This window comes from Carcharodon carcharias, chromosome 3, assembly GCF_017639515.1.
Source record: "Carcharodon carcharias isolate sCarCar2 chromosome 3, sCarCar2.pri, whole genome shotgun sequence".
NCBI classification, from domain to species: domain Eukaryota; kingdom Metazoa; phylum Chordata; class Chondrichthyes; order Lamniformes; family Lamnidae; genus Carcharodon; species Carcharodon carcharias.
The window spans coordinates 74,076,787-74,101,702 of NC_054469.1; the positions used below are offsets into that span (position 1 = coordinate 74,076,787).

The 24,916-nt window shown below is 41.4% G+C and overlaps 1 protein-coding gene across 5 annotated transcripts in view; it reads left to right on the plus strand.

Annotated features, from left to right (window-relative positions):
• Positions 1–11,965: 11,965 nt before the first annotated feature.
• Positions 11,966–24,916, plus strand: part of akap9 (A kinase (PRKA) anchor protein 9) — a 289,385-nt gene continuing 276,434 nt past the window's right edge. For all 5 annotated transcript variants that reach the window (XM_041183274.1, XM_041183275.1, XM_041183278.1 and 2 more), the window contains exon 1: positions 11,966–12,043. In XM_041183274.1, the coding sequence (XP_041039208.1) occupies positions 11,996–12,043 (48 nt within the window). In that variant the 5' untranslated portion in view covers positions 11,966–11,995. The remainder of the gene's footprint in view (positions 12,044–24,916) is intronic.

Below are 24,916 nucleotides of genomic sequence, written 5' to 3' on the forward strand. Positions count from 1 at the left end.
ATCTGCAAATGACCTATTAGTGAAAAGAAACTAAATGACTTTAATCAAATGAGGTTAAATGAAATCCTAATCTAATGTATGCATGTATGTGTGTATGCACAACAAGAATATCTTACAGTATTTAGCTCCATTATAGAGTTTCAAGGTCAATGTATTTATAGGTAATATGTATTTATTCATTAAAAGTAGAGCTTCATCAAACAAACCATGCAAAGAAATTTAACTTGTATAAAATGTTTTTCACCGCTGAGTAACGAAAGTATGTTCGCTTATATTACCTAACTGTTGTGACTTAAATTACAGTCTCTGATACGTTACGCCTCTAAATTAAATAATTTATCATTTAAACGTTGAAATCTGAAACACTAAGCCTCTCTTTCTGAAGACATTTTAAGATAGCATGATCTAGGAGACAGACAGCTTTTAATCACAAAAAAGACATAAAAATGTCAAAAAGGCGATGCGTGGAGTTAAAAATCTGTCAGACAATTAGCTGCACAACACCACTTTCCAGGAGTCAAGAGAAAACCAGTGGTATTGGTAATGTACTTTTCAGACTCATTGGATATTTGAGGGAATGTCTTCATATATTTTCTACTGTTTCACTATGACTTAACAGTTTGATGTTCACAGAAGTATTTTTCTAATACTTCTTTTGTCTAATCTATGTAATTCATTTGTAAATGCCAGTAGTTTATCCTGAAAATATTTGATTAATTAAACGGCAAAATTTTGCAAATACAAATTAAAACATTTACTGCTGTGTCATTGTGGTAGGTTACATGATACTTAAACTCTGTCATAAGTTGTCTAAAGTTCTTGAAAATCCCTCACCCCTGTTCTCTCCAGGGATGAAAGTTTCTGTAGTGGTGACATAGATGAAATTGTAACTTGTCACAAAGCTCAGCAACTTATATAAAGTTTTAATTTTATTGATGAAATAAATTTTGAAATGTTCTAAATAACATTTTCTTGTGCAACAACTTAAATTCCAAAGTTAATGATAACATGTAAGTATTGCACATGTTTATATTGGGGCTCAGCTCTTATGCTACCTGGTTCCATCCACTCAAATTGAGATACAGGGTCCAATTTTAACTGTACAAGTGGATGGGTTTTAAATGAGTTATAATCTCACCATACCTGTAGCCTCTTTTCATGTCCAAGTGAACATAAAAAATGACAAAATTTAAATCAAAATGGTGCAAGCTATTTTGTTTCATAAGCTTTTGTTAATTCAAATACATTACTTTAATAAAAAGAAACTAACTTGTAATAAGTCTACTTTCACAGTTTTGAAGAATCTAGTTTTGCACTGGGGAAATGAATTCAATTTTCTTTAATCCAGCTGGGAAGTGTGCAAAGTTTAGCTGAAATTAGCAAACAGATATTCTGTCAGATAGCTTGATTATAGTGTCAGGTGCTGCTATCCGACTCCCATAATGTGCTCTGGAAGTTGGCTTCAATAAGTCACCCTCAGGCTAGATCAAATTTACATTAATTATACAAAAAGAGATAACACCAAGTTTTAACTTCACTGCTTATCAAAGTTAGAAAGTTTTGTGACCCAATTTTTGCTGGGAGCTCTGAACCACCCCATTCCTTGTGGAAATTCAGATATTTAGATATAGCAACTTATGGATGACTTTTCTTTAACATTGTGTCTCCTACCAATGCAAGATGGCCACCGATGCCTGTCTATGCATGTGCACTTGTCCACGCATGCGGAGAAAACATAAAACTGAATCTTGCCAATAAGGGAAAACAGATGCACAAATTTAAATTGCCAATCAGAATTTGAGGTTAGATAAAACATGATCTATATATTTGGTATTCTCATTGAATTTTTAAAAAATTGGTGCAGACTTTTTGTGTTCCTAACTTTGGCATATTGAATCATTCAGGTGCAGAGCATCAAGAAAAATTGGGTGAGGAGGATTGCACACCCAGTTAGGGGAGTGGTGGCATAGTGGTACTATCACTGAACTCATAATCTAGAGGCCCACACTAATGCCCTGGAGATATGGGTTCAAATCCCTCTACAGCAGTTGATGGAAATTAATAAATCTGGAATATAAAGCTCACCTGAGTAATGGTGACCATGAAATAATTGTTGTAAAAACCCAGGTTCACTCATGTCCTTTAAGGAAGAAAATCTGCCATCTTTACCTGGTCTAGCCTACACGTGACTCCAAACCCACAACAATGTGGTTGACTCTTAATTATCCCCTGAAATGGCCAAGCAAGCAATTAGGAATGGGCAACAAATGCTGGCCTTGTCAGCAATGCCCACATACCATGGAAGAATAAAGAAAAATAAGTACCCATAAGGGAGCCAGCTAATTTCCCAACACATTTTTAATCTTTGTGGCTCTGCCCAGGTGTTTTCATAGCTTCAGAAGCAGGAACTTGAAAATCCACTCTACTGCATTTTAAAGGGAATGTTAAGTCTCCAGCCTCTATGTACATGCTCACTTGTTTGAAATGGGTGCATGCCATTGGAAAAGATAAAACTAAAAGAAATTGCCTTATGCAAAAATGGGTATTGTATTTTGTTCTGAATAAAATAGCCATTTATGGTTCCAAAATCCTAAGAAAACAAGAAACTAAATGGAGAGGATAAGAATCACACTGAGTTTGGGGGTTCTGAACCCCATCGCTTGTAATGACGTCACTGAGTGAAGAGGTATCACTGCACATGCACTGCCTCCGCATCAAATGCAACCTTTCTTTAGGTAACTTCAAAACCCATTCTCTTCATATTAACACTTGTAGACTTGTGAACTGTTAAGTTAATTCATTTTGGCATGAGTTACCAGTGACAGAGCACTAATAGAAGGAGTTATAACTGGCAAATGTAAACGTGTTTTAGCATGACAGTAAGGTTGTGAATCATTGTAAAAAAAAATCAAACTTAGTTACTATTTTCTACCTGATTACTAACATTAATATTTTATGAAATTGTACTCACAGAGGAAATATAATCAAAGGAGAATCGCCTATTATAATTTCATTAATCCTCCTTATAGTAAGTCTTCCATATAACAATTAATGGCTAATAAAAAGCAATTATAAAACTCCATAACATGTCAAAGCATGTATTTTGTGCAGGGTAGGGGAGACAACAACATGGATCCAAACCAAACATAATCCTGTATTTTAAATTCCATTTCTGAGTTGAGGGAGAAGAAGCATAAATAGAAACAGAAAGAAAGATAAAAGAAGAGCTGACAGACTAAGAAAATTACTAGCAGGCAAGGTATCATGTCTGAATAGGACTAGTATAAAGATAATTAAAGAAATGACTAATCAAATCAGTCATGTTCTTGACAAGATATTTATAGAACCATTTGACACAGGAGTTGGCACAGAGGGTTCAGAAGTTACTATCCACACAATAATCTTCATGAAGAAGCTGATTTCCATCTCTTTTACCCCACTCAACATAGCCCCTGCCTCAGCTCATCTGATGCCTGTTGCCTTTAGGCTTGAATATTCCAGCACACTCCCAGCTGGCCTTGCATATTCTACCCTCTATGAACCTGAGGTCATCCAAATACTAGTGACTGTGTCCTGACTAGCACCAAGTTCCATTCACCCATCACTTCTGAGCTCCACTTTCCTGCCTTTTCCCCATAACCCTTGATTCCCTTACTGATTAAAAATCTGTCTATCTCAGCCTTGAATATACTTAACAACCCAGCCTCTACAGCCCTCTGTGGTAAAGAATTCCACAGATTAACAACCCTCTGAGAGAAGGAATTCCTCCTCATCTCTGTATTAAATGGGCGACCCCTCACTCTGAAATTATGCCCTCTGGTCCTAGACTCTCCCACAAGGGGAAACAACCTCTCAGCATCTACCCTGTCAAGCCCCCTAAGAATCTTATATGTTTCAAATAAGGTCACCACTCATTCTTCTAAACGCCAATGAGTACAGGTCCAATCTACTCAACCTCTCCTCATAAGAAAATTCCTCTATACCTGGGATCACCCTAGTGAACCTTCTCTGGACTGCCTCCAATGACAGTACATCTTTCCTTAGATAAGGGGATCAAAACTGTTCACAGTACTCTAGGTATGATCGAACAAGTGCCTTGTATGTGGCTTAGTTTCTAATTTTGTTTTATTTACCTTATAGTACCTTAAGAGGCTTAGTTTCTAATTTTGTTTTATTTATGCTCCTGTGAAGCACCGTGAGACATTTTATTGCATTAAATATGATATATAAATATAAGTTGTTGTTGTTTTTGGTTCATGGGTACAGGTGAGTGAGACGACGACTCCTGTGGTTAAAGTGTTAGAGTGCATCCTGAAAAAACTCCATATCTTTCACTCCACAGCCAAAGTGCTTGCTGTCAGGCTAATTCACGCTGCACAAGAAAGTATCCTTCATTGCAAAATTAAAGGATGAAGGAACATGAATGGCAACAGATAAACAGTATTCTTAATTGCTTTGAATCTTAATGGCTCTTAGGAGCAATGTTTAGATATCACTTATCACAGCTTGGATTTAATTTCTACTTCTGGACAAAAATGCTTAGTTGCATTTTGATATGTCCTATTGTTTTAATTTATTATATATGAAACCTGTCAGTAATTAAAAATCCATCACAATTTTTTGCTTGCTTGGCAAAGCGATAATGTGATTTATATTGATATGTTTTTCAGATAGCGAGGACACATGCAAGATAAATCTAGCCAAAAGAAAAAATAAATTTGCCTCATTTTTTAATTTATTACAGGACATGGACATTGCTAGCAAAGCTAGTATTTATTACCCATCCCTAATTCCTCTTGAGAAAGGTGGTGGTGAGTTGCCTTCTTGAACTGATACAGTCTATAGGGTGAAGGTAATCCCACAGTGATGTTAGATAGAGAGTTCCAGGATTTTGACCCAGCAATGATCAAAGAACATCAATATATTTCCAAGTCAAGATGGTTTGTAGTTTGAAGGGGAATTTGCAGGTGGTGGTGTTTCTGTGCACCTGCTGCCCTTGTGTTTCTAGGCAGTAGTGGTCCCAGGTTTGAGAGAAGCTGTCAAAGAAGTCATGGTGCGTTGGTGTACTGCATCATGTAGATGGTACACCCTGCAACCATTGTGTGCTAATGGCAGAAGAACTGAATGTTTAACTTGGTGAATGGGGTGTCCATCAAGTGGGCTGCTTTGTCCTGGATGGTGTTGAGCTTCTTGAGTGTTGTTGGAGCTGCACTCATCCAGGTAAGTGGAAAGTCTTTGGAGGGTCATGAGGTGAGTCACCCATTGCAGAATGTCCAGACCGTGACCTTCTCTTCCAGTCACAGTATTTATGTGGCTGCTCCAGTTAGGTTTCTGGTCAATGGTAACCCTCAGAATGGTGATTGTGGGGAAATCTGACAATGATAATGTCATTGAATGTCAAGTGAAGGTGGTCAGATTCTCTCTTGTTGAAGGTGGTCATTGCCTAACATGCCACTTGTCAGCCCAAGCCTGAATGTTGTCCAGGTCTTGCTGCATCTGGACATGGACTGTTTCAGTATCTGATAAGTCAGGAGTATTATGGAGCACTGTGCAATCATCAGTGAACATCCCCACTTCTGATGGGGGGGAAGTTCATTGATGCAGCAGCTGAAAATGGTTGAGCCTAGGACATTGCCCTAAGGAACCCCTGGAGTGATGTCCTGAGGCTGAGATGATTGGCCTCCAAGAAACACAATAATTTTCCTTTGTGCTAGGTATGACTTCAGCTAGTGAAGAGTTTTCTCACTGATCTCCATTTCTTTCACCTTTCAAAGTCAACTTGTTAGTCCATTTTTGGACCAAGGCTGTAATAAGGTCAAGAGCTGAGAATCCTGGTGAAACCAAATTGGGCATTGTGAGCATTATTATTGGTGAGTAAGTGCTGCTTGATAGCACTGTCAAAGACACTTTCTATCTCTTTGCTGATAATTGGTAAGTTGACTGATTGGCTAGTAATTGGCCAGATTGGATTGTCTTGCGTTCCAGGGGCAGGACTTACCTAAACAATTTACCATTGATTCCGGGTGGATTCCAGTTTTTTAGTTGCATTGGAGAAGCTTGGTGAGAGGCATGGCTTGTTTTGGAGCACAAGTCTTCTGTACTGCAACCAGGATTTTGTTCATAGCCCTTCTCGCCATAAAGGTAAAATTAATTCAAAATAATTCTGCTATTTATTATATTGGTCAATGAAAAATCCAATGTGATTAACAATTTATTGATATATTGTGAATTAATCAAATTGACTGAAGGATGGCATCTATGATTGTGGGATCTCAGGAGGAGGCCGAGATGATCAACCACTTGGCACTTCTGACTGAAGATTGTTACAAATGTTTCAATATAGTTTTTTGCATTCACATGCTGGGCTCTGCCATTTTTGGTAATGAAGATAGTCATGCAGCCAGCTCCTTCCTTTATTTTTGCAGCAGAGTGAGATATATTCTGAGGTATGAGGTTATTGATTCTGGTTGAATACAATTCTGCTGCTGTCGGTAGCCCAAAGCTTCTCATGCGTGATCAGTTTTGAGCTCTTACGTCTATTCTGCATCTATCCCATTGGGCAATTGAAGCTTCATAAAAACCTATTTACATGAAACTACAACACAGTACTACTTCCATGCCAAACAGCAAAAGCAGCATGTGATAGACAGAGCTAAGCGATTCCACAACCAACAGATCAGATCTAAAATCTGTAGTCCTGCCATCCAGTTGTGAATGGTGGTGGACAATTAAACAACTCAGAGGAGGAAGAAGCTACACAAATATCCCCATCCTCAATGATAGGGGAACCCAGCACATCAGTGCAAAAGGTAAAGATGAAGCATTTGCAACAATCTTCAGCCAGTTGTGCTGAGTGGATGATCCATCTCAGCTTCCTCCGGATGTCCACAGCATCACAGATGCCAGTCTTCAACCAATTCAATTCACTGTACATGATATTAAGAAACAGCTGAAGGCATCGGATACAACAAAAGCCACGGGCCTGACAATATTCCAGTGATAGTATTGAAGACTTGTGCTCCAGAACTTGCCATGCCCCTAGCTAAGCTGTTTCAGTACAGTTACAACACTGGCATTGACACAGCAATGTCGAAAATTGCCCAGGTATGTCCAGCCCTAAAAACAATTGCTGCACCATCTGTCTACTAAGTGATAGAACGTGTCATCAATAGTGTTATCAAACAGCACTTAACTCGACAATAACCTTGCTCACTGAAACTCAGTTTGGGTTCCCCCAGGGCTACTCAGCTTCTGGCCACATTACAGCTTTAGTTCAAACATGAACTAAAGAGCTGAACTCAAAAGGTGAGGTGAGAGTGACTGCCCTTGACATTAAAGCAGCATTTGACCAAGTGTGGGAAAAACTGCAATCATTGGAATCAGGGGAAAAGCTATCTACTGATTGGAGTTATACCTAGCACAAAGGAAGATGGTTGTTGTTGTTGGAAATCAGTCACCTCAGTCCCAGGATATCATTGCAGGAGTTCCTCAGGGTTGTGTCCTAAACTGAATTATCTTCCGCTGCTTTGTCAATTACCTCCCTCCATCCATAAGGTCAGAAGTGGGGATGTTCGCTGATGATTGCACAATGTTCAGCACCATTCACGGCTTCTCAGATATTGAAGCAGCCCCTGCCCATATGCCGCAAGACCTGGACAACGTTCAGGCTTGAGTTGAGAAGTGACAAGCAACATTCATGCCACACAAGTGCCAGTCAATGACCATCTCCAACAAGAGAGATCCCAACCATCTCCCCTTGACATTCAATGGCATTACCATTGCTGAATCCCCCACTATCAACATATTGGGGTTACCATTGACCAGAAATTGAACTGGACCAGCTACAAGAGCAGGACAGAGGTTGGGAATTTTGTGGCGAATATCTGTTCAAAATCTATCCCATTTAGCACGGTAGTAGTGCCACACAACACAATGGAAGGTATCTTCAATGTGAAGGCAGATGTATCTGTGGCAGGCAAGATGGGATGGACGAGGTCAAGTATATTTTTCCCTCTTATTGGTACCCTCACCACCTGCTGCAAACCCAGTCTAATAGCTATGTCTTTTAGGACTCAGCCAGCTTGGTTTGTAGTGGAGCTACTGAGCATGGATTGTTGATGGACATTGAAATCCCCCACCCAAAAAGGTAGTACATCCTGTGCCTGTGCCACCTTCAGTACTTCCTCCAAGTGGTTTTCAACATAGAGGAGTGCTGATTTGACAGCTGAGGGGTGGAGTGGGGGTTGGGGGATGGGGTGTGTTATACGGTAATCAGCAGGAGGTTTCCTTGCCCATGCTTGACCTGATGCCATGAGACTTCATTGGGTCTGGAGTTGATGTTGAGGACTCCCAGGCAACTCCCTCCTGACTGTATTCCACTGTGTCGACACCTCTGCTGGGTCTATCCTGCTGGTGGGACAGGGCTTACTCAGGGATGGTGATGGTGGTATATGGGACATTATCTGTAATGCATGATTCCATGAGTATGACTATGTCAAGCTGTTGCTTGAATAGTCTGTGGGACAGCTCTCCCAATTTTGGCACAAGTTCCCAGACCTTAGTAAGGAGGACTTTGCAGGGTTGACACTTATCCCAGCTCTCTTAGGTATTCTGTTATGTTAGAAGTGCTATATAAATATGAATTCTTGTTGTCATCCTCCTGCTGTTTTAACATTCTTAACTAGTCCATGGGCACGTCTGTATGGTTGTAGAAGATTTTTTGACATACAAATCATCCAACAGTTAACCAGTCAGTCTCAAAGGGAGTAACCTAAAATCTAACCATGCATTAATTGTTCTACAAAGGATAAAGAGAACATAATTAAAGCACAACATAAGAAAGAAAAAGATTGTGTACCCAAAGAGTATCTTGTATTTTTAATGATGCTTTGATATGAAATGGTCTGTCATCAAAGAGATTGATAATGTAATTCATCGTATAAAAATTAAAAGCAGTACTACATCAACAACTGTTAAAATACATTAGAATCATTAATATGAGTATTTTTTCAATACTGGAGACATTTTAGTGGTCAATTTTAAAATTGACCTGATATGAATGTCAGAGTAATGGACTTTAGAATTGTTTTATCATTGTTTTATAATTTGATAATTATATCTAACATATATATTCTAAGATGATGTTGTGCACATTTGAAGCAATACTCTCTTTGTGATGATTCAATTATACTCTAGTTTTCATCAAAGATGGACACCAATATGTGGCATTTAAAAATGAACTTCAAAGCAATTAAGATAATTCATTAAAAGGCAAAACAAACAATCTTATAGGAAAACAACTGGATCAGAGTGTAGTCTGGAAAAAGATATGGATGTGTCACAAAGGAGTGGCAAGATACAAGACCAGGAGCTGGATTTTTCAGATGATGGACTTTCCTGCCTTGTCACTGAAAATGTGAATGAGGATCCCAATGATTGCCCCACAGTTATTGGCTGGACGTGAGACTTCCGCCACCAGTCTTGCCTCATAGAGTTGTTGGTTAATCTGATTGGCTGGCATCACTCTAATTCCAGCTGGCAGGGACTACATTCCAGTCCCAGCAAAGATGAGCCAGGAACCAGATGACAGGTGAGTACCAGGGGCTTCTCAGTGGGACCAGGCTAGAAGAGGGCATGGTGGAGGGTGGGGGAGCATGTGGGTGAGTGGAGAGGGTCTGGGTTCTGAAGACCAGGGGGCAGGAGACACCCGGGAGATGGTGGGGAAGGATTGGAAGAATGGGAGGAGACACCCAGTGGGGATGGCGGAGAAGTGCGGAGGGAGCAGGATGGGGCGGCAGACTTGAGGGGGGTGGGCTCAGTTGGGAAAAGGGAGCCTGTGAGGGAAGTACCCCCTCCTTCCTGCCCAACGTCTGAGCAGGCTAACCTGGTGGGCCAACCTTCCCATCCCTGACCTCCTCCCACTGGCCTGAAAATTGCAGTCAGGCAATTGGCCACATGGGGTCAAATGGGGTAAGGGCAGGTGGGCTACCCTCGGCCTTGTCCACCTCCCATAAAATCATGGCCAAGTCAGGGCTGGGCGGGTAGACAATGGGAAGGATACCTGCAGAATTTTACAGCAAGCCTCCAGTCAGCAAACCAGCGGCGGGGGAACCACAAAATTGTGCCCTAGCAAAACCATGGCAACAGTTGTCATGGCTGGTGTCCTAGAATGTAACAGCCTTTTTCAGGTTTGGTTAGAAGTGGAAGTGAATTCCTGATTGCTCTCCTTTATTTCCCTTTTGAAGTAGAGTGCCTAGTCATCCTTTTGATAGCATTTCCATTCAGATGATTACAACAGGAGTTGTAAAGTTCAGTTCATTTCATACTTTTTGCAAGTGTTTCGAGCATCACGAACATTTCTGTTGTATAAATCTAACATTTTCACTGAAAATTTTGAGGTCAATTTATAGGAATTTGTTTTTTAAAATGGAAAGTCTGGCACTGTTATCTCTATCTCCCACTATTATTATAAAGTTGTTGAAGAATTAAATAAAATTCTTGTCTGTTTGTTTAAATGAATTTAAATTTGATGTTCGTTGTCACACTATTTTATCCGAGAAAACTGTAACCTCTCCATTCTAGAATTCTTGGGACCAAGTCATTTTTGGATTTTAGAATTTTATGGATTATAGAATGACATTATAATGCCTAACCACAACTACTGAAACGGAAAACAGCACAGATATAAATATTTACCTGAAACATAAAACAGTGATAAAACAATGTAAAGCAGTAATTAAAAAAAAATTACTTATACAGATACTGTAGGTTCCATGTTTCGGCTCCCAAAGTACTGTACTAAAATAATGCCATGTGTTGCTTGAGTCTGCTCAAAAGATTTCAGTTCAGCTGGTGTTTTCAAATACTAGATTTCCGGTCTGGAGAGGTTACAATGTGCAGGGCTATGGAGAAAGAGCAGCAGGGCTAGGACTACTTTGGATAGCTCTTTCAAAGAGCTAGTATAGACACAATGAGCTGAATGACCTCCTTCTGTGCTGTATAATTCTATAAATTATTTCAGTGGATTTCTTCTTGCCGACAGATGCTCTTGCAACTTGCATATATTTTTTTCCCTTTTCATCTTGAATGAAGCCTAATGTGATATAATATTTTACATACCACCAGATATCAACCTTACTTTTCATTTCATTTCAGTTCAATTACACCTCCTAAAACAACAACCATTTTTTTAAACTAAGTAATATATTGTAACAAAAAATGCAAAAACTTTAAAGGAAACTTGGCTAATCAAATAAAGGTGAAATTTCCAGGGATGGTGATGCACTCCAATGAGCCAGGTGCCCACGGATGGTGGAACACCTCAAGCGTACAGAGGGACACTTCATGTTCCCTCTCCAGGGGCACCCTTACTTCGCATTTATATTCTGTTTTCAGACTAAGCTTCACAACTACTTAATTTGCCATAGAGGGCTTTGGGACATCTTGAGGTCATGAAAGATGCTGTAAAAGTTCAAGTCTTTCTTTTTTAAAAATTAGAACTAATGGGATAGTCATTCCTTTCTATCCTTACAGATGAAAAATGCCACCAGAGCAGATTGAGTTTTTCTAATTCATTCAGGGGAAGTGAACTTCGCTGGCTAGGTCAGCATTTATTGCCCATCCCTAGTTGCTCTTGAGAAGGTGGTGGTGAGCTCCCTCCTTGAACGGCTGCAGTCCATGTGGTGCAGGTACATCCACAGTGCTGTTAGAAAGGGAGTTCCAGGATTTTGACCCAGTGACAGTGAGGTCTTCTAAATTGATGCCCTTCTCTTGGTTCATTGCAAAACGTTGTTTCATTTTGTTTCCTGGAATCTGGCCTCACTCACTTGCTTTCTTCCCCCCCCACCCCCCGACCCAGCTATTGCATTCTGCAATGGCCTGGCGAGGCGCTACTGTCCATGTGCGTCTGTCATGCGCAGTGCCTCGGTTTCCTCGAGCGGCGGCGGCGGGCGTGCGCTGCTAACGTGTCACTGAGTTCGGCTTCTCTCTCACAGCCATGGAAGACGAGGAGAGACAGAAAAAGCTGGAGGCCGGTAAAGCCAAGGTAAGAGAGTGGGGCGGAGGGGAATGTTAAAAAGAGCGGGAGTGGGAGGGAGGGAATGAGATCGGCGCTGTGTTTGTAGTTTTCTGTTGAAAAGGACCCAGTCCGACGCCCCATCTCCAGGTGCAAAGGGATGCGCTTTGCTGTCGCTCTGAGCTTTCTAATTGGATCCGCAGGCTTTAGCCAACTGCTGTCTGCTTGTAGGCCTCTAGTAATAGTGCTTTTTATTGTTTACATGAGGTGACAGGAGGGCGTAGAGCACGATTTAGGATTTTATGTGTTGTACTTTAATTAAGCGTATTAACCAAGATGAATGCAAAGACATTTGCAAGAAGGACGTGCAAAATGGACAGACGCTAAACACGCAAGATTATTTTTAAACAATGCATGTGAAAGAATCTTTAATATTTATTTTACAGGCATACAGTTTGTTATATTTAGTGTACTAAATGTAACAGCCATTAACAATGCCAACTCAATGCAGCACATACTTTCTAACGCCTTGAAGTACATTTAAGATAATACATCTTGTGAAGGCTGGGGCGAAAGCTACTTGAGTGTAACAAGGTTGCAGAGCTTTAACAACAGCTTCTAAAGTGTACAATTTGTTGCATATCTTCAGATTTAGAATTTTGTGTTGCTAGTTAGTGACCCCAACAGCAGAACTGATTCATTTATGAAGCTATGCTAAAGTGTCTGGACAGTTGGTCAATTAGCCTAATTATTAGTACCTATTCTGGTTGACAAATTTTAAGGCTATGTGTATTGTGTGTGAATAGTGACAACTCCATTTCTGTACATACTAAAATTTGCAGGTGTTTATGCTAGGTTTGATCAGAATTAGCAATTGCCAAATGATGTGATGTAATGGTTTTGCTCATTAGTTAAACTCTTTACTTAAAGGACGAAGCATAGGAATTAGGAGCAGGAATAGGCCATTTGGCTCCTCAAGCACACTCCACCATTCAATAAGATCATGACTGCTCTGATTGTGGCCTCACCTCCACATTCCGCCTACCCCCAGTAACCTTTAACTCCCTTATTAGTCAAGAATTTAGCTTAGCCTTAAAAATATTCAGTGACCCTGCTTCCACCACCCTCTGGGGAAGAGATTTCCAAAGACCCACGACCCCCCCAAGAGAAAAAAAATTCTCATCTCCCTCTTGAATGGGACACCTCATTTTTAAACTACATCCCCTATTTCTAGTCTTTCCCACAAGGGGAAACGTCCTCTCAGCACCCTCCCTGTCAAGACAGGATCTTATATGTTTCAATAAGATCACCTCTCAATCTTCTAAACTACAATGAATACAGGCCCAGCCTGCCCAATCTTCCCTCGTAAGATAAATACCCATCCCAGTTATCAGTCAAATAAACCTTCTCTGAACTGCTTCTAAGGCATTTGTATTCTTTCTTAAATAAGGAGAGACCAAAACTCTACACAGTACTCCAGATGTGGTCTCACAACTTAACAAAAGGTATCCAGCTTTACCTGTCCCACCCCCCCTCAAACAGCTTATATTTCACCTCATTTTTATTTTTCTTTAGTTCTGATGAAGAGTCATATGGACTCGAAACATTAACTGTATTCCTCTCCACAGATGCTGTCAGACCTGCTGAGTTTTTCCAGCTATTTTTGTTTTTGTTTCAGATTTCCAGCATCTGCAGTATTTTGCTTTTATCTTAGTATTTAATTGACTGCCACTCCTCTTCCCGGAATGCCTACCTTGAAGAAGTACTGCTCTTCTCTCCGACAGGATTTCTGCTTGTCTCTTTTGCCCTGTTCACCTTCATAGCTTTCCATTTCTCTCCTGGTGTTTGACAAGGCATTTACTAAAACTCGCTTTCACAGCCATATTTCCTTCCTCAGTGACTGTCTCCATCTCCGACTTACCCCGTGTGGATTCCAACTGAAGTTCCATCCCTCATGTTTCAAACCCACCCAGGATTACAGGTATCTCCAGCACATACAATGCTCCTCAGACTGCTGTTCTCGTCGCATCCTGAGATCCACACTCAGTGCCATGCACTGCCATGTGAACACACTCGACCTCTCTCTCCAGCAGCACCGACTCACCCTATCTCTAAGCTGTCCTTGCCCCCAGTTTCATTTTATTCTTCGTCTCATCCGACGCCTTAACAAGAAACTTTGTCTCTTTCAGGTGCAAAGGAACGCAAGCTCCAATAGCTCATCAACACCAACACCCATCCAGGACCCTCCACCCCTGCCCATCCCTCTGACCCCATCCCATCTTCCAATCCCAGACCCGGCCGTGTATTCACCATACCCCCTGACCTTCCCCTCTCTGTTGCTGAACGTTTAGTGCTCAGCAAAGAACTGTTTCATACTCTTACGCCCTCATTGAATTTTGGGCTCGGCACAATGCTGAACTCTTCTTCTGTTGCCTTCATCTCCGTACTCACTTCTTTGGGCAGGAGTCCCCTCCCCACTGTTCAATGGATCCTTTTACATGCCTCCAATATTCTCCCTCCACCTGGATTCTTACCTGCTCTTGATCTTCTCATTGAGAACTGTCGGCGTGACATCAGTCGTCTCAATTTCTCTGCTCCTCTCACCCACTCTAACCTTTCTCTTTCTGAACTTGCCGCACTCCATTCTCTCAGGTCCAACCCTGACTTTGTCATCAAACCTGCTGACAAGGGTGGTGCTGTTGTCGTCTGGCGGACTGACCTCTACCTCACAGAGGCTGAGCGTCAACTCGCAGACACTTCCTCCTACCTCCCCTTGGACCATGACCCCACCACTGAACATCAAGCCATTGTTTCCGGGACTGTCACTGACCTCATCTCCTCTGGAGATCTTCCCTCCATAGATTCCAACCTCATAGTCTCCCAAACTTGGACAGTGTGCTTCTACCACCTACCCAAAATCCACAAACAGGACTGTCCTGGCTGACCGATCGTGTCCGCCTGTTCCTGCCCCAGGGAACTTATTTCTTGCTATCTTGACTCCATTCTCTCTCTCCCCTTGTCCAGTCTCTTCCCACTTATATCCGCAATTCCTCTGACGCCCTACTTCATTTCAACAATTTCCAGTTCCCTGGCCCCAACTGCGTCCTCTTCACCATGGACGTCCAATCCCTCTACACCTTCATCTTCCTCGAGCCGAGACCCAAACAATCCCAATCCACCACCACTCTCTTCCGTCTGGCTGAACTTGTTCTCTCACTGAACAATTTCTCCTTAAACTTGTCTCACTTCCTCCAACTAAAAGGTGTGGCTATGGGTACCTGCATGGGCCCCAGTTATGCCTGTCTCTTTATGGGATATGTGGAACATTCCTTGTTCCAGTCCTACTCAGGTCCCCTCCCACAATTCTTTCTCGGGTACATCGATGACTGCTTTGGTGCCGTTTCATGCTCTCGTCTGGACCTGGAAAAATTTATTAATTTTGCTTCTAATTTCCACCCCTCCATCGTTTTCATATGGTCCATCACTTCCCTTCCCTTCCTTGACCTCTCTGTCTCAATTTCTGGTGATAGACTGTCCATCAATATTCATTACAAGCCTACCGACTCCCACAGCTACCTCGACTGCAGCTCCTCACACCCTGCTTCCTGTAAGGACTCCATCCCGTTCTTTCAGTTCCTTTGCCTCCGTTGCATCTGTTCTGATGATGCCACTTTCCAAAACAGTTCTTCTGACATGTCTTCCTTCTTCCTTAGCCGAGGTTTTCCACCCACTGTGGTTGACAGGGCCCTCAACCATGTCCAGCCCATCTCCCACGCATCCGTCCTCACAACTTCCTCTCCATCCCAGAACCATGATAGGATCCCCCTTGTCCTCACTTGTCACCCCACCAACCTCCGCATTCAAAGGATCATCCTCTGCCATTTCTACCAACTCCAGCCTGATACCTCCGGGACACCCTGGTCCATTCCTCCATCACCCTCTACGCTTCAACCCCTCCCATGGCACCTTCCCATGCAACCGCAGAAGGTGCAACACCTGCCCCTTTACTTCCCCCCCACCTCTTCACCGTCCAAGGGCCCAAACACTCCTTTCGTGTGAAGCAGCACTTCACTTGCACTTCACTCAATTTAGTCTACTGCATTTGCTGCTCCCAATGCGGTCTCCTCTACATTGGAGAGACCAAACGCAGACTAGGTGACCACTTTGCGGAACACCTTCGGTTTGTCCGCAAGCCTGACCCAGACCTTCCTGTTGCTTGCCATTTCAACACACCACCCTGCTCTCATGCCCACATGTCTGTCCTTTGCCTGCTACAATGTTCCAGTGAAGCTCAACGTAAACTGGAGGAACAGTACCTTATCTTCCGATTAGGCATTTTACAGCCTTCCTGACTTAACATTGAGTTCAACAACTTCAGATCATGAACTCTCTCCTCCATCCCCACCCCCTTTCCAATCCCCCTTTTTTTCCAATAATTTGTATAAAGTTTTAAATATATTTTATTTTCCCACCTATTTCTATTATTATTTTTAAATTTATTTCCATCCATTGTTTTATCTCCACCTTTCAGCCTATTTCAATCCCTTCCCCTACCCCACCCCACTAGGGCCATCTGTCATTTGCTCGTCCTGCTTTCTACCCTTAATGTCACCATTAGCACACCCTTTAGCTAATATCACCACTGTCAACACCCCTTTGCCCTTTTGTCTATGACATCTTTGCCTCCACCTATTACTGGCCCTCTATCCAGCTCTACCTGTCCCACCCCCCCTCAAACAGCTTATATTTCACCTCATTTCTATTTTTCTTTAGTTCTGATGAAGAGCCACACAGACTTGAAACGTTAACTGTCTTCGTCTCCACAGATGCTGTCAGACCTGCTGAGTTTTTCCAGCTATTTTTGTTTTTGTTTCAGATTTCCAGCACCCGCAATGTTTTGCTTTTATCAGTACTTTTATATTCCATTCCCCTTGTAATAAATGACAACATTTAATTTGCCATTCTAATCATTTGCAGTACCTGCATACTAACTTTTTGTGATTCATGTACCAGGACACACACATCCCTCTGTACTGTAGAGTTCTGCAATCTCCATTTAAATAATATGCTGCTTTTCTATTCTTCCTGCCAAAGTGGACAAGTTCACACTTTCCCACATTATACTTCATCTGCCAAATTTTTGCCCGCTCATATAAACTATCGATGTCCCTTTGCAGACTCCTTACGTCCTCTTCCCAACTTAGTTTCCTGCCTATCTTTGTGTCATCAGCAAATTTAGCAACCATATATTCAGTCCTTTCATCCAAATCATTAAAATAAATTATAAATAGTTGAGGCCCTAGTGGCCCCCTCTATCCATGCTAATATGTTGCCCTCTACACCAATGAGCTCATCTTTAGCTTTGATGTGGCACCTTGTCAAATGCCTTCTGAAAATCTAAGTACAGCTAATCCACAGGTTCCCCTTTATTTACATTGCTTGTTACTGTCTTGGTTTGAAGCAAAGTGGAATTTTTCTATTCATCCAGTGTGATAGGTGCGAAAATGAGTATATTTCATTAAACAGAACACAATTTTGTTTAAGATTTTTATCCAGATTACAGTCAAAGCTATTTTGAAGTTTGCACAAACTTTTCCACATTTATTTTTGGTTCATTACATCTATTTGATTAAACATTAAAACTTCACACCTGTGTCACCACTAGGGTGAATTTTTAAATCCTACAAATTCAATAAGTTATAAGTGGCTAAAAAAAAATTAGAATATACAATCCTAATTGCCAGACTTTATTCTTTATGTGTTGTGACTTTGAAATCACATCTGACTGGTGAAAGGGTTGTCAGAGAAGCTGAATCATGTAAATCTTAATTTGAATGTTCACCTTTTAATCTTGCTTTATTGCTGTGCAGCGTAGAACCAGAGAATAAGTCCATCAATTCTGTGCCACCTTTGTTAGAGCAGTCTACCTTTTTTAATGAGTATAAGTATTCACCATTTCACCTGGTACTAACCTGTTTTTTTTGTGTGGGGGGTATTTCTGAATATATGTGTAAATGCGTTGGTAGTTCTTATTGAGGGAGGGGAGGAATGACAGAATCAACTCTAATAATGTTGCATAACAGTTGTCCAATGCCAAAGGAAATCAATGAAACCTTATGTTAAGATCCAATATCACTATTTCCTTTTCATCTGTCATTTCACCTTTGCATTAAGAGAGATTTGCATTCAGTGAAACTATCATAAATAAAGTTAAAGAAATTAGCTAAGTATTATTAAAACAATACGAAGAGTTGGAAGAAGTACGTTAGCAGTGGAGACTCTTGCCCTTGTTGAGGCGGTAGATATGACATTCTTTACATCAAAGATACTGGCTGAAGTTTTAAATGGAAAAGGGTATTCAGGAATGGTACTTATTGAATGCCTTATTGATAACAAGTTGCTAGGAAAATGTTCACGCTACAAAGTGTGTTAACGAGAAGAGATTACGAATTGACTGCAGCTGGCAGTAAATATGACAAAAGTACAATCTTGATTGTAGCTTTCTTAAAAAAATGTTAAACTGTTTAAGTGATGTTCATTAGAACTGTTTGATTTGAGATGACATTTTGTCAACCATCTAGTATCCTGTGTTTACTTCTCTTTACAATTTTTAAAATACATATGTTAAATAAAAAATACATTCGTTCATAGATGAACCCTTCAGCATTATCCCGGGTTGGTCATTCTGAATCTATAGCAATATTGTTATTACTGCTTCAGTTTTTTATGTTGTGATTGGAAAGGTATTGAAAAACTTGTTTATTCAATAATGGAGCCCTGGTATAATCCAATTTAGTTAAGTGAATCACTGTCTCACATTAGACTTGCTTATAGGAATATAGGAACAGAAGTATGACATTCTGCCATCCAAGCTTGTTCCAATATTCAATCAGATTATGGCTGATCTGTACCTTAACTTCATCCCATTGCCTTGGCTCCATATCATTTTGTATTCTTGTCTAGCAAATATCTACCTCAGATTTAAAATTATTAGCTGAGCTAGCACTACTGTTTTTTATGGCAGTTCCACACTTCTACCATGCTTTACATGAAGAAGTGTTTCCAAGCTTCTTGATTTCAAAAGGAAATTGGATAACCATTTGAGGGAAATGTGCTTGCAGTGTTAAATTCCAGTAGTTGTTTAGAAATGAAGACCGAAATCAAAATAGACTCCTTCAGACAGAGTCTTATTGCTTTTCATAAAACTCTCCACAGCCAGAACTAGTCTCAGCTGTTATCCCTTTTATAAAACCAAATGGTACTTAGTTAAACAACCTAATAATTAGCAATTGAACTTCTTTAACTGTTTCCTTCCCTAACAGATTCCTCTCTTAAAAAGAAAGTAACCCTGAATTTATATAAATCCTAAAAAAATGGTAATAACAAACATCAATACATATTTTTCATTCAATAAATTGACCTCATTCCCCTAAAAAAACCCACACAGAAATGTAGTTTTTTTTTAAAGAAAAAGATGTCCCTCTTTGAGGATCCTTAGAACTTCCTGGAGCTCGGATAATTGGTAGCTGTAACAATCCATTTGATCTTGGCAGTCTCCTTATTCTCAAGCATCTGTTTTAAGCTTGCAGTGTCAATTCGCAATCTCTTCTCGCTAACACACTTTGTAGGGTGAACATTTTCCCGCAGTGACTTGTTATTAATAAGACATTCGCTAGGTACCGTTCTTGAATATCTTTTTCCATTTAAAACTTTAGCCAGTAGCTTTGATTAAAAGAATGCCATATCTACTACCCCAACAAGGGCAAGAGTCTCCACTGCTAACATACTTTTTACAACTCTTCGTATCTTTTTAGATTCCTATGCCAAAGAGAAGCATTTGCCTTTTTCCCCCCACGAAGAATATTATAAATCCTTCTGCGCTTGAAAATCCATCACATAGATTTGCATAAGACACATCACTGAACACAATCAATTTCATTTTTCTGACATCACCCAAGGATGGGAATTTCAAAACGTACTGCTCCATTTTTAATTTCGTCAGTGTTTTGTTTGCCCGAATGATTTCTTCAACCTTAGGATCGTTTATTTTAGTGCTCAACTCCAAAATGTCAGAACTAAAGTTTGGCCTTTTTTGTTTGCCTAGCCAATGGAGTTGCCCTATTAGACTTCTGAGTTCCTCTTTTTCTATTTCAGAAGCCACTGTATCTTTCTGGGAGGCCCTGCCATGACTAATTGCAGTGAGATTGACGTTCTCTAAATAGGATTGCTGATGTAAAAGGATGTGTGATCTGCTCAGCCTGATTTCCAGTCCAATGTACTTAAATGTGCCAGAAACCTGACTTCCAATTTTAAACTCCGTTCTGAGCCCACTAACAACAACTGTTTCAAATTTGCTACTACTACCCCACAAAAATGTTTGCAAGTTTCCCTCCATGGTGACAATAAAACATTTCCAGGTCTGCTTCCAACTGAAGACAGCCCAACACTAACAAAACTGACCTCACTGAGAAACTGTATATGCATTTGTTTAGCTTCCAGAGTGTCCCTTCTGCATTAGGCACCTCTTGGTGGACGGAGAAGAACTTCCTTCCCTTTGAAGTTGGTGTCCCTGCAAAAAGGCAGCTTTAATATCAACGGAGTTACATTCACAAGCATTTGTAGCTAATAGAGCTAAAAAGATCTTCAGCATAACTTTCCCTGCTGTAGGCAAATCTACTCTTTTATCTGGGTCACCCAATTTTTCTTCAAACCCTCGTGCCACTAGCCTGGCTTTAGCTTTATAAGTCCCATCAGGAAGCACCTTTTTTGTGCATATCCATTTGTGAGACAGAACTGGTTGTCCCCTTTCTGGCACCTGTGTATATCCCAAAATTCTTTCCAACTATGTAGTTCTTGCTGTTTGGCATCCTTTATTAATTTACAGTCTAATTTGTTTGAAGCTCCTAAGACTTCTCGATCGCAGGGGCTTCTGCTCCTTGTAGCATTATCAGTCTGTGCCATATCCCTTGACCCTGTTAAGCTACACCCTCTATCCTGCCTTCTATCACGCTCCAGGCTGTTACTGTTTGATTTCCCCCTCCCATTTATAGATGTTCTTTCAGCAGTTCGTGATCACTTCCTAGAGGCTTGTTCACTCCCAGATCCACTTTCTGAACTGATACTGTGTTTCCGTGCCTTCTATTTTTGTGCTTCATGTTCCCAATCCATAGGCCTAACCTCCTGTCCCTTATCTCGTACACTTAGCCAGTTTTTATATTTTCCAGTGGCCTTCCCTGCTCTACTTACAATCGTCACATCTTGCGGTTGTCTGGCTTCTTCTGGCAAGTATGTAACTTTAGTGCCAGCTTTCAGCAGATCTCCTCTGGGGCAAATTGTTTCATCATCTTTGTCCAAATTACTGTCTCCACCTTCAGGTACCCATGTCAACTTCAGCTACCTGGTCCTCACAATTGTGCAACATATGGGTATGAGAAGTACATCGTTCCTCATCCCTTCCTGCACTTTCTGAACCCGCAGATTTGTAGTCTGCGACAACGAGCCTTGATGAGTGTACCCAAATAGCCTGGTTCCCATGTTGTAAAATGACTGTTTTACCATCTTTACCTATAATCTTTCCCGGGCCTTTCCATTTGCTAAGTCCTTCTTTCTTATGGTATACCATGTCTCCCTGATTGAGAATAGCTTTCAATGGTTGTACATTGTGTCTTAGAGCTTGCCGAATTCTTTCTGAAACTTCAGCTTTAAGGAATGTCCTTCTGCTTGCGTGTAGTGCATTTAAATGCTCAGAAAAGCTAGAGCTAATCGTAGTTCCTCCCCAAGTTGGGGGATGATCACTCGGGACTGAAGGAATTTTGAGTTTCGACCAAAAGCCAACTGATATGGACTGTAGCCCCCAACCATCTGCAGTGAACTCTTGGCATGAAAAGCCATGCCATGCTAGAGCTGATGTTAATTTACAGCTTGGTTTATCTGCCAATATTTTACATAGCATCTCATCTATAACCGCATGATTCCTTTTACACACTCCATTACTAAAGGGCTTTCTGCTGCTGTATTCATAACTATTATATTCATATTTTCGCACATATCCTGGAACTCCTCATTAGCAAATCCCCCCTCCTTATCAGTGAGGAATTTCACCAATAGTCCCAATCTGGTCCCTATCCACTTCTGCATTACCTGATCCACAATTATTTTCTTTTCTTTAATGTATATGATTGTCAACTGGCTTGTCGATTGCCAAATCTATGAAATGTAAAATAAAAATGTTCTTTTCTTTATCCCACATCTTTAAATCCATCGCCACAACTTCATTGAAATCTCTCGCCAAAGGTAAACTCAGTATCAGCCATGATGGGGTCCTTCTGTATTTCTTATATATCACATCTATCGCCTATCTCCTCTAAGTTTAGCATACTCTCCATCCCTTAGCAAAATTTTTAATCTTTGCGAATAAGGGTGGGCAAACTGCTGATGCAATTTTAACACAATTTGCTTTTTGTCTTCCAAATTCCTATCCCCTGACGCTAATAACACTTCTTTAATCTTCTCAGCAGAAAAATTAGGTTTCATTAAAGGAATACGGTAGTGTCCAGATTGCGTAAATTGTAATTCCACAGGTTTTCCAAATACAATGGTCTTGTCATTTTCCATGTCCAGCTTCATTTGTGCTTTCTTCATCAATGTTCTGTTCAACAGTAATCTTCTAAAGAATTTTCTTCCAACTTTCTAAATTTGTCAAAACCAGACCATGCTTCATAAGCACTTAACGAATCAGATTTTTGATAGATCTTTTCCATAAAATCTAATAAAGTTTCCAAACCTTCACCTATGTTGAAATGCTCAGGTTCCAACTCCAAAAATATTTTGCATCTTATTTTGCTTTCATATGGTAGTGAAAGTGCCAAAGCCATCTCCTGTTTTTTTTCTTTGACAAGGACGTAACCTGAGTCCACAGGGCTACTTCATTTTTCCATTGGTCCCATGTGGTTGACGCTCAGAAAATCATACCCCAACGCTAAAGGTGTAGTGGTAATGTTGCTAGACTAGTAATCCAGAGATGCAGGGTAACGCCCTGGGGACCCAGGTTCGAATCCCGCCATGGCAGATGGTGGAATTTGAATTTAGTCAACAATTGGACTTTTAATTCCGGATTTTGACTAATGTCCTTTAGGGAAGGAAATCTGTCATCCTTACCTGGTCTGGCCTACATGTGACTCCAGACCCACAACAATGGATCTCTCTTGACCACTCAGTTGTAATGAAACTGGACGGACCACCCGGTATCAACCTAGGCATCGGAAATGACAACAGCAATTGCAGCCCTGTCAGCTGAGTGGTATCTGGTGGCTAGTGCCAAAATTGGGAGAGCTGTCTCATAAGCAACAGCCTGACATGGTCATCCTCATGGAATCATACCTTATGGATGATGTTCCAGACTCCTCCATCACCATCCTGGGGTATGTCCTGTCCCACACACAGGACACTGGCAGCACAGTGGAATACAGTCGGGAGGGAGTTGCCTGGGAGTCAACATTGACTCCGGACCCCATGAAGTCTCATGGCATCAGGTCAAACATGGGCAAGGAAACCTCCTGCTGAATACCATGTACCGCACTCCCTCAGCTGATGAATCAATGTTGAACATCACTTGGAGGAAGCAATGAGGGCAAGGGCGCAGAGTGTTCTCTGGATGGGAGACTTCAGTGTCCATCATCAAGATTGGCTCGGTTGCACTACCACTGATGGAGCTGGCAGAGTCCTAAATGACATAGCTGGGTCGGTGGCAGGTGGTGAGGGAACAAACATACTTGACCTCATCCACACCAATGCCTGCCGCAGATGCATCAGTCCATGACAGCGTCAGTAGGAGTGACCACTGCACAGTCATTGTGGAGACGAAGTCCCGCCTTCACATTGAGGATACCCTCCATCGTGTTGTGTGGCACTACCACCGTGCTAAATGGGATAGATTTTGAACAGATCTAGCAACTCATGGGCCATCAGCAGGAGCAGAATTGTACTGAATCACAATCTTTAACCTCATGGCCTGGCATATCCCCCACTCCATCATTACCATCAAGCCAGGGAGCCAGGGGATCAACCCTGGTTCAGTGAAGAGTGCAGGAGGGCATGCCAGGAGTAGCACCAGGCTTACCTAAAAATGAGTGTTGACCTGTTAAGCTATAAAACAGGACTACTTGCGTGCATACCAGCATAAGCAGCAAGTGATAGACAGAACTAAGCGATCCCACAATCAACAGATCAGATCAAAGCTCTGCAGTCCTATCACATCCAGTCATGAATGGTGGTGGACAATTAAACAACTCACTAGAGGAGGTGGCTCCACAAATTTCCCCATCCTCGATGATGGAAGAGCCCAGCGCTGCAGTGCAAAAGATAGGCTGAAACATTCGCAACAATCTTCAGCCAGAAGTGCTGAGTGGATGATCCATCTCTGCCTCCTCCGGAGGTCCCTAGCATCACAGATGCCAGACTTCAGCCAATTTGATTCTCTCCATATGATATCAAGGAACGGCTGAAAGCACTGAATATACTGCAAAAGCTATGGGCCCTGACAACGTTCCGGCAATAGTACTGAAAGCTTGTGCTCCAGAATTTTCCGCTCCCCTAGCCAAACTGTTCCAGTACAGCTACAACACTGGCATTTACCCAGCTATGTGGAAAATTGCCCAGCTATGTCCTGTACACAAAAAGCAGGACAAGACCAACCCAGCCAATTACCGCCCCATCAGTCTACTCTCCCATCATCAGTAAAGTAATGGAAGAGGTCATCAACAGTGCTATCAAGCGGCACTTGCTTATCAATAACTTGCTCACTGATGCCCAGTTTACATTCCGCCAGGACCACTTAGGTCCTGACCTCGTTACAGCCTTGGTTCAAACATGGACAAAAGAGCTGAACTCCCGAGGTGAGGTGAG